This window comes from Hemiscyllium ocellatum, chromosome 25 (genome assembly GCF_020745735.1).
Source record: "Hemiscyllium ocellatum isolate sHemOce1 chromosome 25, sHemOce1.pat.X.cur, whole genome shotgun sequence".
Taxonomy (NCBI): domain Eukaryota; kingdom Metazoa; phylum Chordata; class Chondrichthyes; order Orectolobiformes; family Hemiscylliidae; genus Hemiscyllium; species Hemiscyllium ocellatum.
In genome coordinates, this window is record NC_083425.1 from 12,623,242 (window position 1) to 12,638,689 (window position 15,448).

At 37.8% G+C, this 15,448-nt stretch overlaps 1 protein-coding gene across 1 annotated transcript in view; it reads right to left on the bottom strand.

Moving 5' to 3' along the window:
* Nucleotides 1–378: 378 nt before the first annotated feature.
* The window catches only part of rptor (regulatory associated protein of MTOR, complex 1), a 383,050-nt gene continuing 367,980 nt past the window's right edge, over nucleotides 379–15,448 (bottom strand). The window contains exons 31-34 of the mRNA XM_060844826.1: nucleotides 14,834–14,920; nucleotides 14,298–14,414; nucleotides 6,756–6,885; nucleotides 379–3,979 (exon numbers count right to left, since the gene is read on the bottom strand). Coding sequence (XP_060700809.1) covers nucleotides 3,911–3,979; nucleotides 6,756–6,885; nucleotides 14,298–14,414; nucleotides 14,834–14,920 — 403 coding nt within the window. The 3' untranslated portion in view covers nucleotides 379–3,910. The remainder of the gene's footprint in view (nucleotides 3,980–6,755; nucleotides 6,886–14,297; nucleotides 14,415–14,833; nucleotides 14,921–15,448) is intronic.

Here is a 15,448-nt window from a genome sequence, read left to right on the forward strand (position 1 = left end):
CTACTTACACACACTGACTGCAGTAACTCACCAAGACTTTGGCAGCACTTCCCCAGCCCATGATCTCTGTCTAGAAGAACAAGAGCAGTAGGTGCATTGAAAAACCATCCCCTCCAATTCACGCACCACCCTGACTGGAAATGCAATATTATTTCTACATTGTTGCTAGGTTAAAATCTTGGAGCATACATCAGCGCTGAGTGTTCCTTCACCTGACTGTCTACTTGAAGCAGTGCACATTTGCCACAGTCACCAATGCTTGTCCAATAAATGCTGGCCTCACACAGGACTTTAGGGGAAAAGAAAATCTGCCTTTCATTAATCTAGAAAACCTCAAATAACATTTCCAAGTTAAATAAGATGCAGACTCGGATAAACTTGATTTATTCACCAATATAGTTTAATTGTGCATTTTCATCTAAAAAGCAGACATACAAAACAGTGGCTCATGAGGTATCACATCAATATATCCTCCCTCAATGATTTAATGCCCGGCATATGAAATCCATATGCAGTAAATAGACAACAAATGGATGAAAGGAACACCCCAGCAGAAACCGAATAGATTACATAAAACCAAGGTTAGTGGATTTAAAAGAGAGACTTCATGTTAACTTTGCCTCAGTGAGATCTCTGAAAGGGAAGGGATTGATGTATTGCTCCGCCCCACATCAAACCCGTTTGGTTGTTATTCCAGATTTCACCACAGCTCAGTAATAGTTGAATAATTTACTTATCTGATATTAGAAAGGTATGCAGCTCTGATACTGTAAGTTAAATCCTATAAAACAGACAATCAAAAACTATTGCAAATTAGTAACAGGTATGTATTCATTTTTGGGTTTGAAACAACATCAAATGTTCTTCACAATATTTGTTCATCAAAAATGATTTCTTGGAAAGCTGCTAATTTAATTTCAAATGCCAATTAAAAAACAATATTATCCATCGCTTAAGGAACTATACTTTTGAATGTAGAAGATGCACAGTAAATCTTGACTGTCTGGGAATATTTTGAGTCGATTGTAATTACATAAATAAAAACAACACATGGAAGATGACAAAAATTTATTTGCAGCTACATCCTATTATTGAAGATGTGGGATTACAACAATTTATTCTCAGAAAGCAGACATATATATAAAAAGAAATAATTAGGAATAATTCAATCCAATGGGAACCACATTGGATGTAATTTCTAGAATTTTTCTTTTACAATTTAGTTTCTTTAAAGAGAACATATCAAAAATTATATTTCACAGCAATGTGGAGTGAATTATCATTAAGTTTATGCTTTGAAATACATCTGCAATCACAGTATGCTTCACTGGGTTGTGATAGATTACAAGTTATTTGATGTAAGAATTCCAAAGGGATAAGTAGCTTTCATACATTTTGAATTTTTATCACAACCAATATTTTCTTGTTATGTCAGACTGCAGGTGACACATGAATTGTCATCTAAAGCCTGAACATAAGTCACTACCTCAGTTCAAAGAGAATTACTTCAACATCTTCTCAGCACAGGGTCGTTAAAGGTAGAAACCTAATAAACATCAAACAATTTACAATCAAAATGCATTTTGTTTTTGCCAGGGATGTTCAAACTATGGCCTGGTAAAAGATCTGTGAGGCTAAAGATTTGAAATCGAGCTCACAAACGTCAAGCTAAAGGAGTTCCTATTTACACTGATCTTTCTTCCTCACTAATTTATATTGTATATAATCCCACAGGTCAAAAGGCTGAAGAATGCTGAAATGTAGTTGCTGTCTTGTTTACTGATAATCCAAAATCAATTGGTTGCAAATTGAGCAATGTAAAAGTGAATGGGAACATACCTTTCAATCTCAGGTGCTCCACCAGCCTCTATACTACGCACAAAGACTGAAACCTTGAGTGCTCCTAAACACCGCTATTTAATTTGCAGCACAAAGTCACTACAAACAAAATAGCTAAACTATTCAATACATTGGTTGCTAAATAATGTTCAATCTGGGCTATTCCATTTTAGTTTGGGCGTAAGGTCAGTAGGTTCCAGTGAGGAAAATACATTAGCCAACTCCAAATCATTTACATAGATACACAACGTACATGGATATTCAGTCTATAAAGGCTTATTTTTCTTTAACAATTCCCCAATTTACTTTCATTTATAATTTTGTGCTTTCAATGTAGAAAGTTGATAAAATACATTCAAGTGATACTAAAGATTTTCCACATTGTTTGAAGCAAAGAATCAAATTTGATGAAGGTTTTGGATTCCAGGATATTTTGTAACACACTTAGTTATCTTATTTCAGATGGATGTTAATGCCATAAATTTTAACTGAGCTGACTTCTTACATGAGAAGACAATTACTGGATTAAGGAGAGTATTTTTTTTTAAACAGCAAAATGAACTCAAATTTGATTTAAACAAAAAGCTATTTCCAACTGTTGGGTCTTCAATTTCCAAAATGATAATATAAGTGCAGTTCTGGATGCATATGGGTAACCTGAAAGCATGTTTCTATAATAAAGCTTTGGTTTATGCTAACAAAGAACCCCCAAGTTAAACCAATGTCAATTTAGCAGTTCAGCTGAGAAACACCAACTTATAATACACAAGGGATGTTAGAATCTACACTGTATTTCCATGAAGAGATAACAAACTATACACACAGATTACAATCAAAAAGACATCCTTCACTTTCCTTCACTTTCACTCTATGAACATGAGAAATAGTGCTTTCTATTTTTTTTCCCAAATTTCTCATAACTTACACAGCAAAGACCAAAATAAAAGTGTGGGGGCAACTTGAGAGACAATACTTTCCTTGCGTTGTAAAAAGCATTAAAATTAATATTTTACTTAAATATGAACTGAGTTTAATTGCGATCAACTGCTTATCTAGTGTTAATATTATGACTGTCTAGTTTTAAAAAAGTCAATGCTGAATTTGTTTTAAATCAATAATGCACATAATAAAACAGTATTCCACTACATAGTTTTGTAGATGTCAGATCATAATATGCACGCTGTAGCTTTACATTAAAATATAAAGACAAACAAACAGTATCACACTAGTCTCAACGCTCAGCCTTCATATCAGTCCAAAGACTAGGTACATGAATTAACACAAGAATAACATTCACAGGCCAGTTTCCACTTCTTTAATAGTTTTATTTACATTCAACAGATGAGAGAATATCACTCAGGTTCTGCTCAGGTCTCCTTTTCCATCATTGGTTATTTGTGTGATTTGATTTGAGTTTTCTATTACAATTAGCAATTATTTTGTAAAATTAAATCGCAAAAAGGGAAAAAGCAAAACAAATCATAAAGAAGTCTGTACAATGTTTCAGAATATCATGATTTTCTTTGTGTGGAATTGCTACAATTTATGGATAAAATAATGCTCACAAAGTAACACCACATTAAGGACGTGAGCTTTTTAATAGTCCACCAGAGTAGCTACTAGCATTTTAATATGGTTGGTGAGCCAAGGTTTTATTAGTCTTTTTCATAAGACTTGTCTACCAAGGGAGCTGATAGAATTTATAATTTATGCACAGTTGTTACAATATTCTCAGGCAGTCATGACTGGGTAAATTATATTAATTTGAATGCTAAAATCTAATTCACAAAAGAAACAAAAATAAAAATAAACAAAATTTAAGGTCTAGACATGTCTTCAAAAAAAAAGCTTGGCAGCCATGTTCTTACAACAAGACATACCATGACCATTGCAGTGAATTGTCCTACAGTAGCTGAAGTATTTATTGAGAAAATTGTTCAAGTCATGTCTTGCAGCAGCTGTCACCAGACGTTCAAGTAAATAATTTTATATGTACATTAGAAGTAATATACAGCATCTGCACTGATCACAAGTTCCGTAAAATGGACAAGCAAGGCTGTGAGATTCATCGTTATCTAATTCGCTTCTCTGCTGAATATATAGACATATAGTAGTCGTTGCTTCCAACAGCTAAGTGAGGCTGTCAAAGGAAACACAAAATAATCAAGGCCTGTTAAATTAAAAAGCAAGAAAAGGTTAGGCAGTGAGAAGTAGTTATCAGTACCAGAAAACAATTACACTCTAAAGACCTCCCCCAGTTTATTATGGTCATTACACAGATGAAAGAGCAGAAATTAAACCTGGATAACAATTATGCTCATATTTGAGAATGGCGATAATTTCTTCACAGAATTTTACTGCAACATTGATTTTAATACGGCAGTAGTATTGGGGCAAATAGTATAATTTATTTACTGCTTTTCCTTTTCAGAAAAACATCACTACTTCCACCAGCGTCATATAGCTTTGATACAAAATGGCCATTAAAAGCAGGGCATGGAGAGCTAACCTGTGAATGTACTACACTGCAAACCAGCAGTGTGTTCTGAGACAACAGAAAGGTTTCAAGTGCTTTTGATATCCTTACTTGCTATTAGAGGCCCCTTTTCCTGAGATTGAATTTTTACGATTGCTTTGAGTGGCTGCAAACACAGCAAACTCACTGTGCACCAGGGTTCAGAAGGTTCAGACAGGCAGATGTAAATAAAAAGAATCAAACTAACTTAAAGAAACTAAGATTTTCCAAATATTAGAAAACAGATTTGTTTGCTCGAGAAAGCGTGATGTTTTATAGCTCTGGCAAGAAGTCGCTGCATCAAAGTCGTGCTGGTTTCTGATTCCACCAGAATGGCGAGAGGTGCAATACCTTAAAATTCAACATGCAATTTTCAAAATAATTTGAAGACTGCTTAAAAAAAGAGATTCTTGAAACTTTTCATGCTGCACTAATTAGAAGAGATGTAAGAATTTCAAAAGGTAGCAACAATTTATGCTGAATGAAGGGGGGTGCTGATTGGTCAAGCTGTTGTCATGGTGAGTGCATCAGGGAACTAGTGTCTCTTGCACTTTTGTTTAATTAAAAATATTATCAGGTTCCTTTCCTGCAAAACATAAACATTGTGCATGAATACATGTGGCTTTCAGTACCTGTATCTCCACCAATGTCATTTACTGTATTCGTTGCACCCGGTGTGCTCTCCTCTACATCGGGGATTGCGGATTGTTTCAGAGAACACCTGTGGGACACCCGCACCAATCAACCCCACCGCCCCGTGGCTGAACACTTCAACTCCCACTCCCACTCCATCAAAGACAGGCAGGTCCTGTGCCTCCTCCATTACTACCCAATGCCTGGAGAAGAGTGCCTCATAATCTGCCTTGGGACCCTGCAGCCATACGGGATCAATGTGGATTTCAAAAGTTTCCTCTTTCCTTCCCCCCACATTATCCCAGTCCCAGTCCCAAGCCATCAACTCAACACCACCCACCTGACCTGTCCATAACCTTTCCCATCTATCCCCTCCACCATTCTCTTCGACCTATCACTTTCCCCCTCACCTTCATCTATCTATTGCTTTCTCAGCTACTTTCACCCCCAACCCCAACCCCTCCCATTTATTTCTCAGCCCGCTGGCCCACAAGACTCATTCCTGATGAAGGGATATGCCTGAAATGTCGATTCTTCTGCTCCTTGGATGCTGCCTGACCTGCTGTGTGCTTTCCCAGCACCACACTCAACTATAAATTCCACAACTACCTAATGAAGGAGCAGTGCTTCGAAAGCTAGTGCTTCCAAATAAACCTGTTGGACTATAATTTGGTGTTGTGCGATTTTTAACTTTCTCCACCCCAGTCCAACACTGGCACCTCCAAGTCATTTTAGAAATTATAATTCACAATATTACCATGCAAGTGCTTGTTACATCGCTGACTAAATTCCTCTGAAGTTTGACTTTTATAAAATGAAGGAATATAGAATGTTATGTTCCTTCTTTTTCTCTTCAGCGCAGACCTCCAAGGTTCATGTGCAAACCCTCAGTAGCAGCTTAAAGGGAATTTGCTGGAATACGAAAGATACCAGATGGAACAGATCTCAAATCTTTTACATTTCTATCCTCCCATTTTGATAGATGCTGATAAAAATAATGAACCGTTTAAAGGAAAATATTGGCACAATTTAATATTTCTCATGCATGAGGAGCTCAAGATGTTTGCAATGAAAACAAGTGCCATGCCCTCAACTTGACTCAACATTTGTTCTTGTTTATAATCCAGAGTTTATCTGGATTATACCTTAGTCTTGGTAGTGGCTTACAATCATAAAGCACTATCACTTTCCATAGAGTAGGAAATTTAAAAAAAAAATTAACTAAAAGCTTCTCAAAAGCTATGAGAATTAGTTAGAAAGATTGATCCTTTGCTATTGGGCGACATGGTGGCTCAGTGGTTAGCACTGCTGCCTCTCAGCGCAAAGGGACCTGGGTTTGATTCCAGCCCCAGGTGACTGTCTGTGTGGAGTTTACACATTCTCCCCGTGTCTGCGTGGGTTTCCTCCGGGTGCTCCGGTTTCCTCCCACAGTTGAAAGATGTGCAGGTCAGGTGAATTGGCCACGCTAAATTGCCCGTAAGTGTTCAGGGATGTGTACGTTAAGTGTATTAGTCAGGGGTAAATGTAGAATAATGGGGAATGGATTTGCGTGGGATATTCTTCAGAGGGTCAGTATGGACCTGTTGGGCCAAAGGGCCTGCTTCCACACTGTAGGGATTCTATGATTCGGATCTGACTGAACTCTGTGGACACTGGTAACAGTTTGTGTCTGCATTAAGTTATGCTGCTCACACTAAAAAAAACATTACAGCAGGACATTACAGCCCCAGAAACTACACAAATTGGGACTTTGTGAAAAACTACTTACCCAATACGGGTGGAAAGCCAAGCAGCTAATGGCTCCAATCCTCTGCCCCATAAATCCATCATAGTATTTAATATTGCTTATCACATCCCCACTTGCATTATATACGGCTATGAACTGGTTCATGGAGCCACTGAAAGATGAAGCAAATGTTTATTATTGGCTATCATGCACAATGATTCACTGAACACGTGCACTCACAAATAATCCTGCCTTTAAGTTACATAAAATTGCATAAAATTATTACTTTATTCAATGGTAAAGTAGAAAATTTCAGACATGTGGTCTAGCAGCTCAAGCAGTTATTCTTCAAGTAAAAATACTCATTAGGGTTTACATTTTAGGACGTGAAACACTGGGTTTGTTTATTGATTGAATTGTCAAAGTGAATCTAATTCTGAAGTGCAAATTTGACATTGTCTCACTTGCATTTGCTTTGATGGTGAGCAGTCTATAAGGGAGACATATCTGAAGCGAGATACTATATGTGCCCAAATTGACTACACTTGAAATCCAGAACAATAAAATGGAGATTGGAAGCAGGACAATTCTTGTGAATTTGAAATGAAAGTAGAAGTGTTCACAAGTCGGCCTTCACACAGTTTATCCCCTCCCTCTTTTTGAACCTGGGAATAACATTTGCCATCTTCTGCACTACTCCTATCACTAAGGGGGGTTTGGAAATTCTTCACCCGAACCTCTGCTATCCTCAATCTGACTTCCCCTGGCAGTCCATGTTATTTGGACTAGGTGGATTTGTGACATTGGCGCTGAAAAGGAAGGATCTCAGCCATACCATCGTGAAAAGTTACTACAGTTAAAAGTTTCAACTCAGCATGATGAATGCTAACACATTTGGTGTGTGTGTAGGATGTATAACAGTGAAGGAATTAGACTTCATAAAATTAAGTTTCCTTAAATCAAGGTACATTTTTATAAAAACATTATGCTTACAATTCGACATCACTTACTGCCATGAGAAATTTAGTGTTAAACCACTGAAGAATGATGAGCAGAACAATTATCTTGTCTTTCTAAAAAAAAACCATCTGGTTTTGTACATCTTTCTTAAAGTCAATAATGATTCAGTAAGAGCATTAACCCCAAGGAGAAACATCAACTCTCGTGCTGTCACTTCTCCATCATACTTGGTTAGTTTTCCTTCATAGATTTGGAAATATTACTACCTCAAAACTGATGTTAAAGTTGCTGCTTTAATCATATTATATTAACTGTAATTAACACTGAGTTTTAGTTCTTTTTTTTAAAACAGACCCCTTTCTAACCTGAGACATAGTTTACTTGGCGTTTGAAATAACCTGGCAAGGAAACCGCTCAGCATTTTAGCTGTAAAATATAAATTTTTAAGTCATTCCCATGCTTGTCACTTTAGGTCAATCACATATCAGAAAGCAAATGCTACACTTTTGGGATTACTGCTGTCAGTACGTGAGGAAAAGATCAAGGTTACTGCGCAATGACGTGAGCAAAGTCAGAAATGATTAGGGTTTGAATATCATTATTTGGTTTAGATTAGTTAAGGAAATGGAGAAAGACAGGGAAGAGTCACGTGGAAATACTCAAGCAGAGTAAGGTTAACTTCAGTGAGTTGGAAAAGGAAGTGGCGTCAATGAATGCAAATGAAAAAGCACACAATCTATAAAAAGCTATCAAATGAGCGATAGATAAGGTACAGACTATACACTTTCCTCTGAAGTGGACAGTAACAGCATCTGTGTACAAAGCTCTCTGGCTTGATACAGAAATTAAAATCCAACCAAAGGAGGTGGTTCATGATAACAGGAAATGTTGGAATGACTCAACGAGTTTAACAGCATCAGTGGGGACAGAAACAGTAATATTCTAAGTCAGTAGTTCTTTATCAGAACTGAAACCTTAAATGTGGTTTCTCTCTCCAAAGAAGGTGCCACTAACCTGGACCAGACTGCCAAATTAATGTTACAACCTGATACAGGACCAGGAAAAAAATAGCAAAGTGTGTGATGGAGGGCAATTAAGAAGAGAAAAATGTCACAAGTTTCTCCAGCTTTGAAAAAACAAATTTGACGATACAGCGTTAGAACAGTAATACAATCTACACAGTACATGTACAACATTTACTCCAATAGCCAGAATTAACATGCAGTAATTATGGGTAGTAGACTGTACATGAATATCCCGCACTAAGCTATAGGAAGAGGCTGAACAGGCTGGGGCTGTTTTCTCTGGAGGCTGAGGGGTGACCTTATAGAGGTTACTAAATTATGAGGGGCATGGATAGGGTAAATAGGCAAAGTCTTTTCCCTGAGGTCGGGGAGTCCAGAACTAGAGGGCATAGGATTAGGGTGAGAGGAGAAAGATATAAAAGAGACCCAAGGGGCAACTTTTTCTCGCAGAGAGTGGTACGCGTATGGAATAAGCTGCCAGAGGAAGTGGTGGAAGCTGGTACAATTGCAACATCTAAGAGGCATTTGGATGGGTAGATGAATAGGAAGGGTTTGGAGGGATATGGGCCAGGTGCTGGCAGGTGGGACTAGACTGGGTTGGACCAAAGGGTCTGTTTCCATGCTATACATCTCTATGACTCTAAATGTGATCAAGACTGACCCATAGATTTCTCAGTCATTCTCTCTAGGTATTAATGACATGGAGAGTTAGTAAATATCTTTAAACTTCTTAAAGGATCACAGGTTTGCTCATCTGGTCTTACAACTTCATCATAACAGCCATTTCATCAGGGACTGCCTCAAATACTTCTTTTGTTCTGGTCAATCATCCTTTTTTGGCTGTACGCTCAGACTGCAGTGCTTATTCACAGGGACAACTCTAACCTTTCACTGACAGCTAGCTTCGCCAAGCTAGAATTGCCCTTCAGTTTTCTGAGCTCTAATTTTGCTCAGTTGTAATAAGCGAATCCTATTTAGGGCTATTCAATCACCCAACTCAACTGTACTGAATTGTTAGTGACATATGGCTTCTTTCGAGCCTCTATAACTCTGATGACATGACCCTGACTCCAACATTTAGCTTCCTGCCAATTCCTAAAAGTTCTGCCTCAGTTTTAATGCACAGGGACATCAGACTGATCTTGACATCTCATTGAGTCCCCTATGCAGAACAATGTAGTTCCATTGCTTTCCCATCAGTAGAGATAGGAGCAGCACTGATGAACATGGAGTCTACATACCCCCCTCTCTCTCTCTCTCTCTCTCACACACACACTCATTGATTCCCCACTGTCTGTAACCTTTGAGCTCCACCTCAGCCACTCTTGAACAGTCTTGAGTAACCCATTTAATACCTTGCAGATAGCCCTGCCCCTATTTCTAGGCAGAATGCATAGAAGAGACAAATGTAACGAGGCTTCAGAAGGAAGTGCATGCTAAATAAGAGACCATAAGACATAGGGACAGAAATTAGGCCATTTAGCCCATCGAATTTGGTAAATCATATTTGACTACGCAGATTGTGGAAGAAACAGAGAGGGATGAGACGGATATGCATATCAACTTACAAAAGGCATTTGATGAAGTACATAAGAGATTTACTCACAAAGTAAAGACCATTGATTAAAGGGCTAATGGCAGTGAAGATACAAAGTTAGCTAAAGTTCAAAAGTAGAATTGTGACAGACAGTTGTTTTTCTGACTAAAGAAAACTATGCAACGGTAACCCCAATGGTTGGTGTTAGGGACATTGCTCTTTTTGATGTTGATTCACGATTTGGACTCCCAAATAGAAGAAATTATTTCAAGGTTTTTTATATTATCAGACATGAAGTAAACAGTGAGGAAGATGGTAAAATAATTCAGGATGAGATTGAAAATACATCAACAGGCTGGCACATGAAATTTAAAGCAGAAAAGTGCCAAGTGATGCATTTTGGTAGTCAGGGAACTATAAGTTAAATGGTCCAATCTTAAAGTCTGTGGAAGAACAGGGAAGTTTGCTGTGTATTTACAGAAATCTTTGAGGTGGTTCAAGAGGTTAAGAAGGTTGTTTAAGTAAGTAAATAAGATCATTAGCTTCATAAACAGAGACATAAAATACAAAAATGAGGAAGTGATGCTAAACCTTGATAAGTTACTAGTAGGTCCCAGCTGATGTTGGGAGGAAAAGTCACCAGACCCAAAACGTGAACTGTCATTTGTCTTCATGGATGCTTTCAGACCAGCTGAGCTTTTCCAGCAATTTCTATTTTTGTTCCCAGCTAGTGTATTGTGGACAATCAAAGCTTAGAATTTGTGAAAGGTGACTTACTAGAAACGTGTTCAAAATGTTCGATTTTGGTTTGGTGGCAAGACTAGAGAAGTTAGATTTGCTCTCCATAGAGCTTGAAGGTTAAAGGGAGATTTAACAGAGCTCTTGAAAAGACTAAGTAACCAGATGACACAGATTTAAAGGTAAGCAGTAAAAGAACCAGATGAGAAGACAGCTTTTTTGGTATGCAGTGAATAATAATGATCTAGAGAATTCTGCTGACACTGTGGTGGAAGCAGATTTAATAATAATTTTCAATAAGGAACTGGATAAATATTTGAAGCAAAGGTTTTTGTAGGCAACGAGGGAGTTGGACTAATTCAACAGTTCTTTCAAACAGCCTCACTTACAGGATAATTCTATAAAAAATAGCATTTTATGCACAAGAATCAAACATTAACTAAACTGAATTTTATTTTCTCAATTTAATATTCAAAAAATGCATTAAAAAGGACTTTGTGAGGACATCATGGCTTTCTTCTAAAAAGCTAAACTCAATCTTAAGTACAATTTACATTATAAAATGATTTCACAGTCTAACACTGGCTCTGTTTTAAAATGTATGAGTCTGTGCTTTTACATGTATGCATAGTTGAATAGCTGATGCTAAGAAAATCAGATTATTTCAGCAACTTCAGTAAATGTATAGACAGCAATTCTTTGCTCAGCTTTGCATTTATAATAGAGAGAACACTGAACATTAGCTGTCATTTATTCAAAAACTCATTGCACTCGAGTCCTTGAGCAACTGAGGAAAGCTGACATTTCTCTATTTTATTGTGAAGACATTGTGTACTTAAAAACTGCTAACCTTTAGAAAAAAAATGCAATTCAAAACTGTAAAAGGGGTCAGAAAAGGATGGGGATCTGGTAAAGATAACCATACCTTCAGTACAGAGTGATACAAATAAAAGACCATTGATCAAATATATCTTTCTACTAGATTCTGCATTCATAATGAGAAATTTAAAAATATACACATCTAAACTTGGACTGCCACTGGTAGTATGTTGACTTATGGGCAGGAAACAGAGAATGAGGTTAAGGCGTTCTTTTTCAGGTTAGTGATCAGCGGAGTTCCACAGGGATCAATACTGGGACTGGAAATGTTTACAATACATAGATTAATGACTTGGAAAAAGTGAATTCACTGTTGTCAAATTTGCAGATGCCATGAAATTAAGTGGAAAGGTAGGTTGAGAGAGAGAGAGAGATACAAACGGTTTAGAGAGATAGTGATAGGTTATGTAAATGGGAAAAAAGTTGGCATGTGGAGTATTATGTGGGAAAATGTGAAGTTGTTCATTTTGGAAGGGAGAAAAAAAAAGAATGGGGAAAACTGCATAAAGCTGCAACATAAATAGACTTGGGGATACTTAATGCACGAAACATAACTAGCACACAGGTGCAGCAGGTAATCACACAGGCGAATGGAATGTTGGCCCTTATTTCAATGAGGTTGGTTTATAAGAGTAAGGGAGTCTTACTGCAACTTTACAAGATGCTGGTGAGACCACATCTGGAGTACTGAGAACAGTTTTGGCTCCCTTATTTAAAGGAAAGATTTCATTTCATTGGAGATAGCGCAGAGAATGCTCACAAAGACAATCCTCAGTAGGGAAAGATTGTCTTATGGATAAAGATTAAACAGGTTGGGACTCTACTCACTGGAATTTAGAAGAATGAGGGGTGATTTCATTGAAACATATAGTGGGCTTGACAGGGTAAATGCTGAGCCAATGTTTCCACTCATGAGTGAGCGTAAGACTAGAGGGCACAGTCTCAGAATAAAGAGGCACCACTTTAAGGCAGAGATGAAGAGGAATTTCTTCTTTCAGGGAGTTGAGTCTCTTTGGAGCTCCTTGGCACAGAGGGCTGTGGGGGCAGAGTCCTTGTGTACATTTAAGGTTGGAATAGGTAGATTCTTGACCAGTAGGGGAATCAAAAGGTTATATGGAAAGCTGAAAATGTGTTGCTGGAAAAGTGCAGCAGGTCAGGTAGCATCTAAGGAGCAGGAGATTCGACGTTTCAGGCATGAGCCTTTGTTCAGGCTCATGCTCGAAATGTTGATTCTCCTGTTCCTTGGATGCTGCCTGACCTGCTGCACTTTTCCAGCAACACATTTTCAGCTCTGATCTCCAGCACCTGCAGTCCTCACTTTCTCCCGGTTATATGGAAAGGGCAGGAAAGTGGATGTGAGGAATATTAGTCTTGCTGAGGGGCTGCTGTCCCTATTTCTCATGGTCTTAGTGGAGGTTGCACACCTGCCACAAACAATTCAAAAAAAGATAGTGGATTTTAGATGCTACCAAGTAAAAAATAATGCAAGTGTAAAGTCTCCCAATGTTTCTCTGCCAGAGGTGCAGATGCCCTTGAGACCAGAAAATGGTTCTCACATTTCTAAAATGGAAAAAAATATGTAAAATAATAGTTTTGATACATGGTATTTTGCAACAACCATACAAATTACGGGGCAAGATTACATTTCCAAGTTCTTTCTAAAGGCAAAAACAACAGCAAAATGGACCCTTATTTTTATTCATTCATGGGATGTGAGCATCCTAGATGCACCAGCATTTATTGTCCATCTCTCAGTACACTTGAGATGTCAGAGAGCTGCCTTCTTGAACCACTGTGGTTCACGTGATGTAGGTACGCCCAAAATTCTGGGAGGAAGGGACTTCTGGGATTTTGACGCAGTGACACTGAAGGAATGGTGATATATTTCCAAGTCAGGATGGTTAGTGGCTTGGAGAGGAACGTTAAGGTGATGTTCCAATGTATCTGCTGCCCTTGCCCATCCAGACAGTAGCAGTCATGGATTTGGAAGGTGACGCTTAGGGAGTCTTTGCAAACTTCTGCTGTGCATCTTGTAAATGGTACACAGTTCTGCTTATGAGCATTGGTGGTGGAGGGACTGAAGGCTTGTGGATGTGCTGCCAATCAAGTGGTCTGCTTTGTCCTGGATGGCGTCAAGCTTCTTGAGTATTGTTGGAACTCCAGGATTGAAGCTTATTCTAAAGTAGACAGACCATATTCTAAACTAGCACTCATTCTTCACATGATTCTGTCATGTCAGACCAATCAGTAACGAGGCTGTAATTATGACAGGAGCACTGAGAGTTGATTTAGGAACTAGGACAAGGTAATTGAGGTTAGGTTAGAACCACAGCTAGCATTACCATATAAGCATTTATGCTCTACAAATGCAAAGTGGATAAGGCTCCTAGACAGACAGTTCTCCTGATGAAAATAATATTTTCCGTGCTATTTGAATTCACTTACCAAGCATACAGATTTGCTTGCGGATGAAAGTCCAGCGCTGTCAATCCTTTTACAGTCTGAATTACATTCACTGACTCAGGCATCCGCGGGTCAAAAAATCGCACATCTCCATTTACACTTAATTGAACAGAGAAGAGCACATTAAGCTGACACAAATTACTCAGAGTTGGACAACATGCAAGAAATGGGATCATATTATGGTGGTAAAAAAGTATAACTAGAACACTTAATATTTCACTAACTTTATCATTCAATTACTGGATTATGTATGAGCTTTTTCTGTGATGGTACACCATGTGATGCCAAATTCAATTAAAAAACAAAGATCTCACCTCCCTGATGAATATGTCCATTAATAAAAACTGAAGGTATTTTTAATTAATCACTAGCATTGCATCAAACTTAATGATTTACAGTATATTACAAACACAAAACCCATCATGAATGCAATTATATCTACACATGATAGATCTTTACAGTTCAAATATGTAATCCAACTCTAAATAAACAGTATAGAAATATCAATCCTTTATTACCTCACAGTGATGATATTGCCTTCAGGAGACTTCTGTAGATAGGTTTTTACCACCCATGCAGCATGTTCCCTGTAAGTCATTACACGGCTGTAAAAGAAAATCCATGTCAATAACCAAAGTGCAATTCCCCCTCACAGGCAAAGAATACAAAATACTGCATTCACCAAGAGCTGAACAAATGTGAAAGATAATGACTGCAACAGCTTCACATTTAGTACCCAGTGTTAACAATAATTATTCTCAGGACAGGCATAACTTACCTAGATGTAACATCATATGCCCATTACATATCCCCAAGATGCAACTTAAAGCTTCACTCTTTCGCATGGTGATATTTTAATTTCTTATCCTATAGCATGCCAGAAAAACTAATCATTTAGCAGTGTGTTGTGAAATTGTGCCCAACAGAACTGGAGTTAAATCTTAAACAAACGAATTTCACTTCCAACCGGTATAATGCCAGGAAAGCGGCCACTCCTGTGTTCGCTTTTTTACTTTGGTTCAGAACAGAAAGACAGTATTGTTAGCAACTACTACACACTGTTCAGTCACAGGTGTTCAAAAAGAGCATGATGAAAATCATATAACTTTTAAACAATTGAATGGAAACTAAAA